The 12778-nt window shown below is 34.9% G+C and overlaps 1 protein-coding gene across 1 annotated transcript in view; it reads right to left on the reverse strand.

Annotated features, from left to right (window-relative positions):
• The window catches only part of LOC149790208 (uncharacterized), a 196597-nt gene that overhangs the window by 173357 nt on the left and 10462 nt on the right, over nt 1–12778 (reverse strand). Inside the window, exons 2-3 of the mRNA XM_089972214.1 lie at nt 3767–3886; nt 1274–1624 (exon numbers count right to left, since the gene is read on the reverse strand). Of these exons, the coding sequence (XP_089828340.1) occupies nt 1274–1624; nt 3767–3886 (471 nt within the window). The remainder of the gene's footprint in view (nt 1–1273; nt 1625–3766; nt 3887–12778) is intronic.

Below are 12778 nucleotides of genomic sequence, written 5' to 3' on the forward strand. Positions count from 1 at the left end.
TGGGACAATCTTTAAGTACTACCATCACATCCTGGATGTAATTATAGTGAGACATGGGACAGTCTTTAAGCACTTCCCTCATATCCTGCATGTTATTATAGTGAACAAACTAGTCAATAACTAGCCATGTACTCACCAGAACTCTCAGACTATATATCATGTGGACACTCTATAACTAGCCATGTACCCCTCATAACTCCTGTACATCCTGTGGAAACTCAACAATTAGCCATGGACACTTGATATTTTTAAAACTTTTTATTCCTGGAAGTATTTGTCCCCAACACATTAAAGTATAAAGGCAAAGTTGGGTAAAAGAATGGCAATTATATCACCAGAAATAATGAACTTTCCCATTCAAACTGTCAAGAAAATATAAGTAAACTTTTTTATGATTATTTGATGGTTGATTTTCATTTTTACTGGCTATAAAAAGCAGATAAATTGGGAGTTAAGTGCCTTTCACAAGGACAAACCAAGCAAGTTGTCCTGGGCTGGAAAGTCCTTACAGTCAATACAAATTAATGAAAGTTGACTGCAGTAACTCATGTTTACACTAAGTGTTACTATATGTTGGTCTCATTTCTAGAAGACTCCTGGTCTAAAGCACTCTCCGTTACAGATCACAGCCATCTCACCTCTGTCTGCGTGGGTTCGAGTCTAGGATTCGGCCAATGTGGGTATGTGAGAAAGCTTGCCAGTAGCTTCTCGTGGGTCGGTGGTTCTTCCCGGGGTTTTCCAGGTTCATTTCTAGAAGATTCCCTCCTTTTCAACTTGACCACCAGTTTTCTAATCTGGGTCTTCAATTTCTGGGTACTAAGAGTTCTGAACTCTCATAATCAAAGACTTCCAGAAAGTACTGAACTCCCATTGCCAAAGACTTAGAGAGTTCTGGAGAAAAAAGTAAAACGTTAATAGACTTGGTATACAGGCAACAAAGTCTTTGTTAATGCATCAACACGGAAAGTTACTGCAGAGGATACCAGTCCATATTAAAGATGTTATGTGTCCATATTAAAGGGAGTTCATATTAAAGGATGTTCATAATAACTGGATGAAACTTTCCTTGTGTCTTTTAATTCATTTTGTGCAAAGGAGAGTTTGGTGTGTTCTGTTACCCTCATAGTTATGTTTCCAAAAAGATAACCATATCGTTTACACCCCGTGTGAATTTCTTTAAATGTCCTTTCTGTGTTTCAGTATTGTAACTGCATCAGGCATTGTTGTCAATATCTTTGCAAGAACAACTTAATTTTATATCACAATAACTCACCTGTCAAGTTTTTAAATCCCAGTTCGAATATTCCCTGAGACTTATTCTTAGGGTTGTAATTCCGAGCGATATAAAGTGCATAATCCACCTCATGGTACGTGTATAAAGTTCTTCCACGAATTATACGCAAATTTTGTAAAGGCACATAGTTGGACCACACCGAAACAATTAACACGTATCCTGTCACTTCTTCTATACTCTGTAAAAATTGAAGGTCATAATCACCCTCTAAAAACGTTAATTCAAGATTACCCTCCACATATGTACAATTGGTGTATTTCTGTTTATACATTTCATAGTGTTCATTATATGACCCCGTTCGAACTAATCCGGCTTCAGAACCAAGGCACACTGAAAAAAAATCAAAATGACATTCAAATTGTTGACATTTTTATTTCAAATAGGTAATATGGTGTTCCCTTTATATTGTGCGAAAGGTCAAACACGTAAGTAAACAGGTAGATAAATGGCAGTCCCCAATGTCAAACAGGTAGGTAAAAAGATAGGTAAAGGGCAGAAAATCAAGAGTGACAGAAAATCAAAGTATATTACTAACGTTGATAAACTTATTGGGACAATACCCTTAAATAGTCTTTAGTGAGAATACAGAAATACAGAATGTTGAGAAATTGAGGGGACATCATATTGTTTTCTCAGTATATCACTTTGAATATAGTACTTTAGTTTCTAATTAATAGCAATAGTGATCGGATGCTTTAACCAAACAGTTTTTTCATGTTCCCTTCAATTCCAGCCATACGACTCAATGTAAACCATGCTGTCTCACATATCTTTTACAAACAGCATGCAAGAGCTGATCTAAACACTTGAGTTTGGACAGTCTGTGACACAACTTGGGAATTCATTTAAACCAGTGTAAACATATCCTGGACAGTCGGTGACAAAATGTGGAGTTCAATTAGGCAAAGGTAAGCATATCCTGGACAGCATGTACACACACACACACACATATATATATGCATGCACACACATATATACATTACACAAGGCTAAACATTAGCCAGACAATCTGGGATACAATGTGGAGTTCAATTAAACAAGGTTAAACATATCATGGACAGTCTGTGACACAAATAGGATTTCAATTAAACCAGGGTAAACATATGCCATACAGTATGTGACACAATGTGGATTTCAATTAAACCAGGGCAAACATATCCCAAACAGTCTGTGACACAATTAGGAGTTAAATTAAACTAGTTTAAACATATACCAGACTGTGACACAATGTGGAGTTCAAATAAACCAGGTTAAACATATCTCAGATAGTTCGTGACACAACTAGATGTTCAATTAAACCTGGCTAAACATATGCCAGACAGTCTGTCACACAATGCCGAATTCAATTAAACCAGGGAAAACATAGCACAGACAGTCATTGACACAATGTGGAGTTCAATTAAACCAGGGCAAACATATATCGGACAGTCTGTGACACAACTAGTAGATCAATTTAACCTGGCTAAACATATGCCAGACAGTCTGTGACGTAACTAAAAGTTCAACTAAATCAGAGTAAACATATGCCAGACAGTATGTGACCCAATGTGGAGTTCAATTAAATCAGAGTAAGCATATCCCAGATAGACTGTGACACAACTAGGAGTTCATTTAAACCAATGTATACATATGCTGGACAGTGTGTGACAAAATGTGGAGTTCAATTAAATCAGAGTAAACATGTCACAGACAAACTGTGACACAAATAGGAGTTCATTTAAACCATATCCTGGACAGTGTGTGACAAAATGTGGAGTTCAATTAAATCAGAGTAAGCATATCCCAGACATACTGTGAGACAACTAGGAGTTCATTTAAACCAGTGTAAACATATCGTGGACAGTCTGTGACAAAATGTGGAGTTCAATTAAATCAGAGTAAACATTTCCCAGACATTCTGTGACACAACTAGGAGTTCATTTAAACCAGTGTATACATATCCTGGACAGTGTGTGACAAAATGTGGAGTTCAATTAGACAAAGGTAAACATATCCTGGACAGCATGTACACACACACACACACACACACACACACGCACACACACACACATGTATACTTTTTATGTTTTAATGGGCAACTTATATTACAATTAGTGTTGATGCAGTCCATTATATTTTTCCTGACACTAACACATTAAGGATAACTTAATACATACGCATATCACTGATTAAAGACTGTAACACATTTATTACACAGATCACTGAGGTAAGATGATGACATTTATGACTATTCATTTTAGAGAAGTCAATTACTAAAAAATATTCATTCTACATATTCAAACAAATGAATACAGAACGAAGTGTATCTTGGAAGCTTCGAAGCTGTACAATATTTATACTTATAAGTTCTGTACTATATTTATACTTATGATTTCTGTACTATATTTATACTTATGATTTCTGTACTCTATTTATACTTACATTTCCATACAATATTAATACTTATGATATCTGTACTATATTTATACTTACATTTCCTGCATATCTTCTTCTCCGAGTCCCAATTATAACTGACATCACACCAACACGTATCAATGAGGCACTTCAAGAGGGCATTACAACTTTGATTGTTGCATGGCTGCCCATAATTACCTGAAGAAAATGAAATGATAATAAGAAGACGAAACAATAGTCTTTCAATGCAATGCGTGGACATGCATGCATATGTAATGATAATAATAATAATAATAATAATAAAAATAAAAATAATAATAATAGTAATATGTAAAGTGGTTATCATCAAAATCATCACTCATCCATGTAATCATTGTTGATATCATTAACAGTATTCTCAAATAAATGCTAATTCATTTGAAAATTACAAATTGTAGGAAAATGTAAGAATGGTTTTGAAACAGTCTAGAAAACAAATGCGATAAACCCAATGAATGAACAAGTCATCTGAAAAGTTTTTTAAAATATGGTTTATTGATGAAAGATGTACTGAATTCAAAGTCCAGTGGCGACATGTCACTTCTTTGAATCTTCAAACACATACTACTGCATGTAATTTAAATACATTGAGGCTTTTTAAAATGATTCTTTGTTTTAAACTACATGGGATATATAAATAAATATCTCATTCCCTAGATATATTCAAACCAATTTAACTTATAGATTATCTTTCTGACAGGACGGCCAAATGAAACGACATAGGAAATTGGCACAATTATTTTTAAAAATAATTCGTACACATAAACCTGAACTCAGAATTAAATTCTCAACTTTTATTTAGAACAAAGTCTGTGGTGATTCGAGGGTTTGAGGTGGGGGGGGGAATTGTTTATATAATGTTAGCATTTTAAAGAAACTGATGATTCACATGCTTTAATTCATTCACGCACAGTCTGTTAAGGGGTGGGCAATACTTTTTCGGGGGTGGGGGTGGGGGCACACTAAATTTTGGTAAGTCACATGGGGCCACACTTTCCTGTTATATTAATTAAATTAACTCAAAATCTATATCCATCTCAGGGCATGCATTTTGTCTATCCCTGGTCTACATTATACACTCATGCAACAGACTATGTTTTACTTCATCAAAACATGGTCTACAGTATACATTCATGTGACAGACTGATGTTTTACTTCGTTTAAACATGCTCTACAGTATACACTCATGTGATAGATTGAGGTTTTACTTCATGTAAACACGGTCTACAGTATACACTCATGTGATATAATGATCTCTTACTTCATTTAAACATGGTCAACAGTATATATACACTCATTTGATAGACTGATGTTTTACTTCATTGAAAAATGGTCTACATTATATATTCACTCATTTGATAGACTGATGTTTTACTTAATTTAAACATGGTCTACAATATATACACTCATGGTATAGACTGATCTTTTACTTCATTTAAACATGGTCTACAATATATACACTCATGTGATGGACTGATGTTTTACTTCATTTAAACATGGTCTATTGTATACACTCGTGTGATAGACTGATGTTTTACTTCATTTAAACATGGTCTACAGTATACACTCATGTGATAGACTGATCTTTTACTTCATTTAAACATGGTCTATTGTATACACTCGTGTGATGGACTGATGTTTAACTTCATTTAAACATGGTCTACAGTATACACTCATGTGATAGACTGATCTTTTATTTCATTTAAACATGGTCTATTGTATACACTCGTGTGATGGACTGATGTTTAACTTCGTTTAAACATGGTCTACAGTATACACTCATGTGATAGGCTGATCTTTTACTTCATTTAAACATGGTCTATTGTATACACTCGTGTGATAGACTGATGTTTAACTTCATTTAAACATGGTCTACAGTATACACTCATGTGATAGACTGATCTTTTACTTCATTTAAACATGGTCTACAATATATACACTCATGGTATAGACTGATCTTTTACTTCATTTAAACATGGTCTACAATATATACACTCATGTGATGGACTGATGTTTTACTTCATTTAAACATGGTCTACAGTATACACTCGTGTGATGGACTGATGTTTTACTTCATTTAAACATGGTCTACAGTATACACTCGTGTGATAGACTGATGTTTTACTTCATTTAAACATGGTCTACAGTATACACTTATGTGATAGACTGATGTTTTACTTCATTTAAGCATGGTCTACAGTAAACACTTATGTGATAGACTGATGTTTTTCTTCATTTAAACATGGTCTACAGTATACACTCGTGTGATATACTTAGCTTTTACTTCAGTTACACATAGTCTACAGTAGATATACACTCATGTGATAGATGTTTTACTTTATTTACATATGGTCTACAGTATATATAAACTCATGTGATAGACTCATGTTATACTTCATTTAAATGTGGTCTACAGTATGCAATCGTTTGATAGACTGATGTTTTTACTTCATCTAAACATGTTCTAGATTATACACTCATTTGACAGACTGATGTGTTACTTCATTTAAACATGGTCTACATTATATATACACTCATGTGATAGACTTACGTTTTACTTCATTTGAACATGGTCTACAATATATATACACTCATGTGATAGACTGGTGTTTTACTTCATTTAAACATGGTCTACAATATATATATATATATATATATATATATACACACTCATGTGATAGACAGGTGTGTTACTTCATTTAAACATGGTCTACATTATATATACACTCATGTGATAGACTTACGTTTTACTTCATTTGAACATGGTCTACAATATATATACACTCATGTGATAGACTGGTGTTTTACTTCATTTAAACATGGTCTACAATATATATATATATATATATATATATATATATATATATATATATATATATATATATATATATATATATACACTCATGTGATAGACAGGTGTTTTACTTCATTTAAACATGGTCTACAGGATACACTCATAGGAGAAACTGATTATTTCTTTACTTCATTTAAACATTGTCTACAATATATACTCTTTTGATAGACGGATCTTTTACTTCATTTAAAGTCTACATTAAACGTTCCTAGGATACTGACATTTTACTTTATTCAAACAGTCTACACTAACCCTCATGTGATAGGCTGATGCTTTACTTCGTTCAGGCAGTATATACTACACACACCCATGCACACTGCAAATTTTCTACATATAATAATAATAATAATAATAATAATAATATACTTTATTTAGTAATTTAGACCAAGTACAAGGAAATATAATGTGTGTCATGTTGTAAAGAATTTAAATATGGTTTTCCTCATGAGTATACATAATTTCCTATAATTGGTGCATAATATTATAAAGTCGTTACTGCCTCTAAGTATATTATTCACCATTTGTTCTACATATACCTGTATATTATGACTTTCAAAGCAAACACTTTATGGGATGTCTCAGGAGCTGTGTTCCTTGTACCAGTTACATGTACGTAGGGTAAACACCATTTTCCTATTTTCATATTCAACCCTGATGATGACATAAAAAATAATGCATTCCACCAGATGACAACACACGACATGTCAAACGTGACTCATCATCAATATGTGCTTACTTTACAGGTCTTTTAATTGAACATATTGTTGGACAACTCGTTCTAAGACATTCTGGATTACATCATTGTGATATATGGAGGCTATTGAAATTCATTTGGAAAACTCATTACTTTTGGACTTGTGATATGGCATTTAGGATTATTTGTGATTTAATTCACAATACTGTGTCTTTTGAATTTTCACTTTGTATTCAAAGGAAATAAATATTTGTTGATTTTACTAACCTGTTGGTTTTACTTTGTATCTGTTATACTGTTCAAATGAAGACCTAGAGTCGTAATACTATCTCTGTCAAATGTGAAAATTACAAATGACATTTTCCCAGTGAATTATAACCATACCAATACATCTACCCTTATCATCTTAGGGATAGCATATGACAAGTAGCAAACCAATACCAGGTCAGACAAACTAATTAATAGCTAATTAATTAACTTTATATGCAACAAAGACAATATATATATTGAAACACCTTGAAAGTAACCATCTTAAGAGTTCCAAGTGGACATTGTACCTTGGTTACACGAGGTCCATGGTTACAGAAATAGGTGTATTCCCCAACCACCATGAAACAACTTTGCAACGTTTTCAAAAGTTTATTAATTACAAGTTGATTGACTTTATTTTCAATTAGCAGAGTTTGAACTACAAAGGTAGAACGCAAGTGCATCACTAATATGTTATGTAGACATTACTGGTAAGCAAAAATAAACAAAATGTTTACCGTAAACAATGTCTAAATTTGGCACGATGTGCAACTTTGAATATTCTTTATTAATTACATTTCTTGAATACTTAAACACAACATCCCTGTTTATATGGCACCCTCTCTCTGTTTTCAATTTCTGAATGCTGGTCAGCTTCTTCATCACTTGGAGTTCTTACCACGGTTCTTAGCTTTTGTTATTTTCTTTAAGACACATACATGTAATGTAATCCGAATTTGTTTGAAAACAAAAGATTTTAGGTCTACGAAACAAACAACCCAACCCGACCCCATGCAAAGGTGCCCTGTACCCCCTTGATGCTGGTTACAAAGGCAACTGTCTGAACATAATATTTAACCCTGGGGTCAATTTCGTCAATAATTTTAACTGGCATCATGCTTGCGCTGAATTCATAAGAATAAAGTAATGTAATAAAATTGCAGTACTACATTTTATGTTTAAAATCCTCAAGTTTCACAAATCTTTGTTATTTCTGCCAATTAATTGCTTCGAGAGAAGAGAGAATGCCACCTTGTAAGCAGTTCACATCACAGCCATCTCTACAACATTACTGTTGGGCTCAGTGAAGTAGCTAAGTGTTTAATATCAGCCTTTCTTTTGATAAAACGCCGATACAAGATCCAGCATTTTGTCATCTTTTCAGATTTTAAAACAAAATTCTGTATTATCTTCCGAACAAAGCTAATGCTATTTGGCCTATATTACTATGTTGTTGTAGGGTTTAACGCCATTTTTCAGCAAATGATACATGTTGGCCGGTATAAATGGTGGAGGAAGAACTCGTTACAAACCCATAAAAAATCAGCCGACCCATGAGAAGCTACTGGCAAGCTTTCTTACGTACCCACAATAGCCGAGCCCGAGACTCAAACCCAAGCAGACAGAGGTGAAACAACAGTGATCTGTAACGGTGAGCGCCTTAAACCTCTTGGCCACTCGGGGACCACCAGCTCCACCTAGTCCTACATGTAAGACATAGCATATTTTGGTTTTGTTTAGGTGCTATGTCTTACTATCCAAATAACGGGCTTGTATAGTGTGTTCCGATGTCGTTGACATCGGAATGAGTAATCAAAGTTTCAGGAACATCTCACACACTTGGCATCATATATCGACATTTTTCCACTAATTTATGTGTAATTAACATACTCACTGTGCTGTCTTTATCCTGGTGGAATGAACATATGACACTAGCAAATGGATGCATTTTCACGTTCCGTTTACATACATTTGAATTTGTTGCAATGCGACGGTAGTCGATGTATGCCGAAGTAAGTTCAAGTATGTTCATGTTGGGGATCTGTTACTTGAACGAAACGAACTGTTGCTTACAGTTCCAATAGGCATACTATAATTTTTATTCGTTTCGTTAAAATTTAATATTACAACTAAACCCGATTTTGGCATTATCGGCTGTCATCTCTTTCGAGCCAAATGAAATGTAGGCCAAAGAATCCTGAAAATGGGTCCATTTCTTTTGTGAGTATTTCAATTTATTAGAGAAAAGGCATCATGGTAAGTAAAGTCTATCTAAAACATTATAACTTTACTTTGTAGAAAAGCGTCGTTATTTTATTTGTCTGTTGTGTGAAATATTCCTGAAAAAATACTTTCGTAACGATGTTAATCGACATCAAAACACACTACACAGAGTCGTTAGTTAGGGTGTAAGACCATGACGCCCACAACATAAATATCAGCGTCAGCTCTTTCATGTAGGACTACACCCCCACCCCATATTACTATACGAAAAAACCAAAATTTCAAATCATCAGTACTAACTGTATCTTCAACGTCGTGTTTCTGTTGTCGCTATTAATGCAAAAAACATAACAATCACTTCCGCATTAAATATTCGCCGCAAAATTGTGTTTAACATATATTGTGTATTGTGTTTTCGATTTTCGTGTTTACATCTTATATCCCGCGTTGTAGGTAATTTGGTTTAACGTCTTCATCAGAGCACCGCTGTCATTGGAACCGCGAGAACTGTACATCGTTAATATAAAAAGATGAAATGTATATCTTAATCTTTAAGATTGCCAAACTTTATGACAAATTTCCTTACGCTTAGAAGGTAATAAACATAGCTGTAAACATCGGGTGGGCACTATACATTTTAATGTATCCTCCCTCTAATGAGAATCTCATATGAAACCTCCGCACTCTACTTCAAAAGATTGGGGGGACAGAGGGGAAGATAATACAAAAGGCCCATAAAGTCTTGGCAATTCACCCTTCGTCTCTTCTTATATGTTCAACCTACTTATTAGAATATCAACTTCTTCAGAGTCAAGGTTTTGTTGTTAAACATTTAAAGGCATATTTTAATAACATCGCTGAGTAACCGCTGAAACTTTTATTCAAAATCACCCCCTCCCCTGAACCGTTCTGGTGGCCTAGTGGATTGAACGTCCGCCTCAGATGCAGGAGGTTGTGGGTTCGAACCCCGGCCGAGTCATACCAAAGATTTAAAAAAAATGGTACTAACAGCTGCCTCGCTTGGCGCTAAGCATTAAGAGGTTAGTGGTATGACTGGTCGGACTGGTGTCAGGATAATGTGACTGGGTGGGACACCATGCTACATGTCTGCGTCATGATGTTGCATTGCTAGACATCACCATAAACAGCCACACTGCAGACATGGTAGCTATATGACTGAAAAATTGTTAAAGCAACGTTCAAAATCCAAATCACACACACACACACACCAACAGACAAAAAGAGTTGGCTTACTCTCTAACTGGTACCATTGCAACTAAGTTGGCAGTGCTTCGAAATCGTAGTCCAGAGGTTGCATGGGTAATGTACCCGCCCAAGCCTGCACGTGTGGGTTGCATCGGTGTGTAGCCTACCAACATTAGTTTTTACTCTTTTAGAAATGTAACAATTTTAGAACGGATTACGCTATTTTAAACTGCAGAAAATGGAATCCTTTTATTTTTTAACAAGGGTACCATAAACAGTACATTGCATGCCCCCTTCTGTTTAACAATCCTCAATGTAGACTCTAGTACCGTAAACGACATATTATATACGTGACATGTTTAACAGTCCTCCATGGAGGCACTATTACCGTAAACGTCATAGTATATACCAATCCCTGTTTAACAGTCATCCATCTATCTAGTACAGCTGGGTTGACACATGAGTTTATTGCCAAACTGGTCTTTCGGTGACTTGTGCATCTGGTCTAAATCTAATGTGTTCAAACCACTATTTTCTTGTTCGGCTTTTCATGTCCGTCACCTCAGAGTCCCTCTATAACCCATGCTATGCAGGTCTTTATTTTAATTCTAGGTGCAAGCCAATCACAAAGTTTAGTCAAGCAACTTGCACTGAAACAAAAGGCATCCTGCAAAATCAGTTTTTCTTTGAGTCACATTAACCAATGACATTTTTTTTAGCCCTAAAACAATTGGCCTGTCTTATACAATTATATACTAATTTTGGTCACGGTACGAAATCAAGGACACAAGTTATTATGAGAAAACAACAATTTCTTTTTTTAAATTACAGTGGCCTTGACCTTTGAAACATTCCAAATCGTCAAAATTAACAGGTTTCATTCTTTCTCAACGTGCTTTATAACTTCATGTATCATTTAATATGTGTATCTGTATATCAATCCATCAAAATATTATATCTCACGAGATGTTTGGAGGGTAGTCATACGAATCCAACATTTTTAGTACATACAGATTACAGATGTTTTCTTGTAGGCCTTCCGTTCCTATATTTATTTAAAATTCCAAATCTCTACCCTTTGAAAAAAATAAAAAAATATTCTTGTTTGACATAATGATTAACAATGCTTGACATTACTATGTTACCTTGCATGGTATTTCACCTAGGAAACCTAGATACTTTTGTACACATATACACCCACCCATGTGCAGTGTGCTGCCACTGATGTGACATTGCTGAGGAAAACTACATTGATTCAATCAGTTTACTTAGTCTATTAAAACAGGATAATCCTCGATGTCGATGTCGATGTCCACGCACTTGGGCTCATCGCCTGATGTTTTAAGCCATGTTTCTCTCAGGTTAAATAGGTCAATATTCTGGTCGTTGATAAAATTAAATATTTCTGTGCGCTTTTCCGGTGGTCCTACTGACTGGGTTTTGAATAATGCAATACGCAAAGGTATATCCTGGATAGTTGACACAAAGGTTGACGAATTAATAGAGATTTTAATTAGATTATCTAAATTAACGGTAGATTTTATTATTAAATGTTGAGCAAAAATAAGAGAGATAACTGGAATTCTTCTTCCTGTTCTACGCCGGCCAGCTTTGAAACGACGTTTCTTTTTTCGCTTCTGTTCACATTTAAGTAATGATGAATGTAGTCCCAGTACGTTTAGTCTAGAGCACAATGTAGTGTGGAGAGCCAATGAGTGATCATTTAAAGCAATTAATGAGGGTCCATCATGGCATAAACTGGTTGACTGGCGAGTCTCACGTGATGGCGGTTTGTTCAAAAACAGTGGAGCATGAAAGCGGAGAAAAAGTCTAATTGTTCTCATTTCCAAAACAAGAAGATGAAGAAACACATACAAATGTAACAGCCAATACATAATGAACACAATAACGTAGATGAAAACAGGCAACAAGCACAAATATCATGAAAACCGCAATAAAAAACGAAACAGCTGCTTCAAGCCGGTTAAGCGATAGCGGCCATCTTGTTTCACAACACCATAATCATGTCATTACATCATCACAA

This window comes from Sinohyriopsis cumingii, chromosome 10 (assembly GCF_028554795.1).
Source record: "Sinohyriopsis cumingii isolate HCF-2022 chromosome 10, ASM2855479v2, whole genome shotgun sequence".
In the NCBI taxonomy this organism is placed as follows: domain Eukaryota; kingdom Metazoa; phylum Mollusca; class Bivalvia; order Unionida; family Unionidae; genus Sinohyriopsis; species Sinohyriopsis cumingii.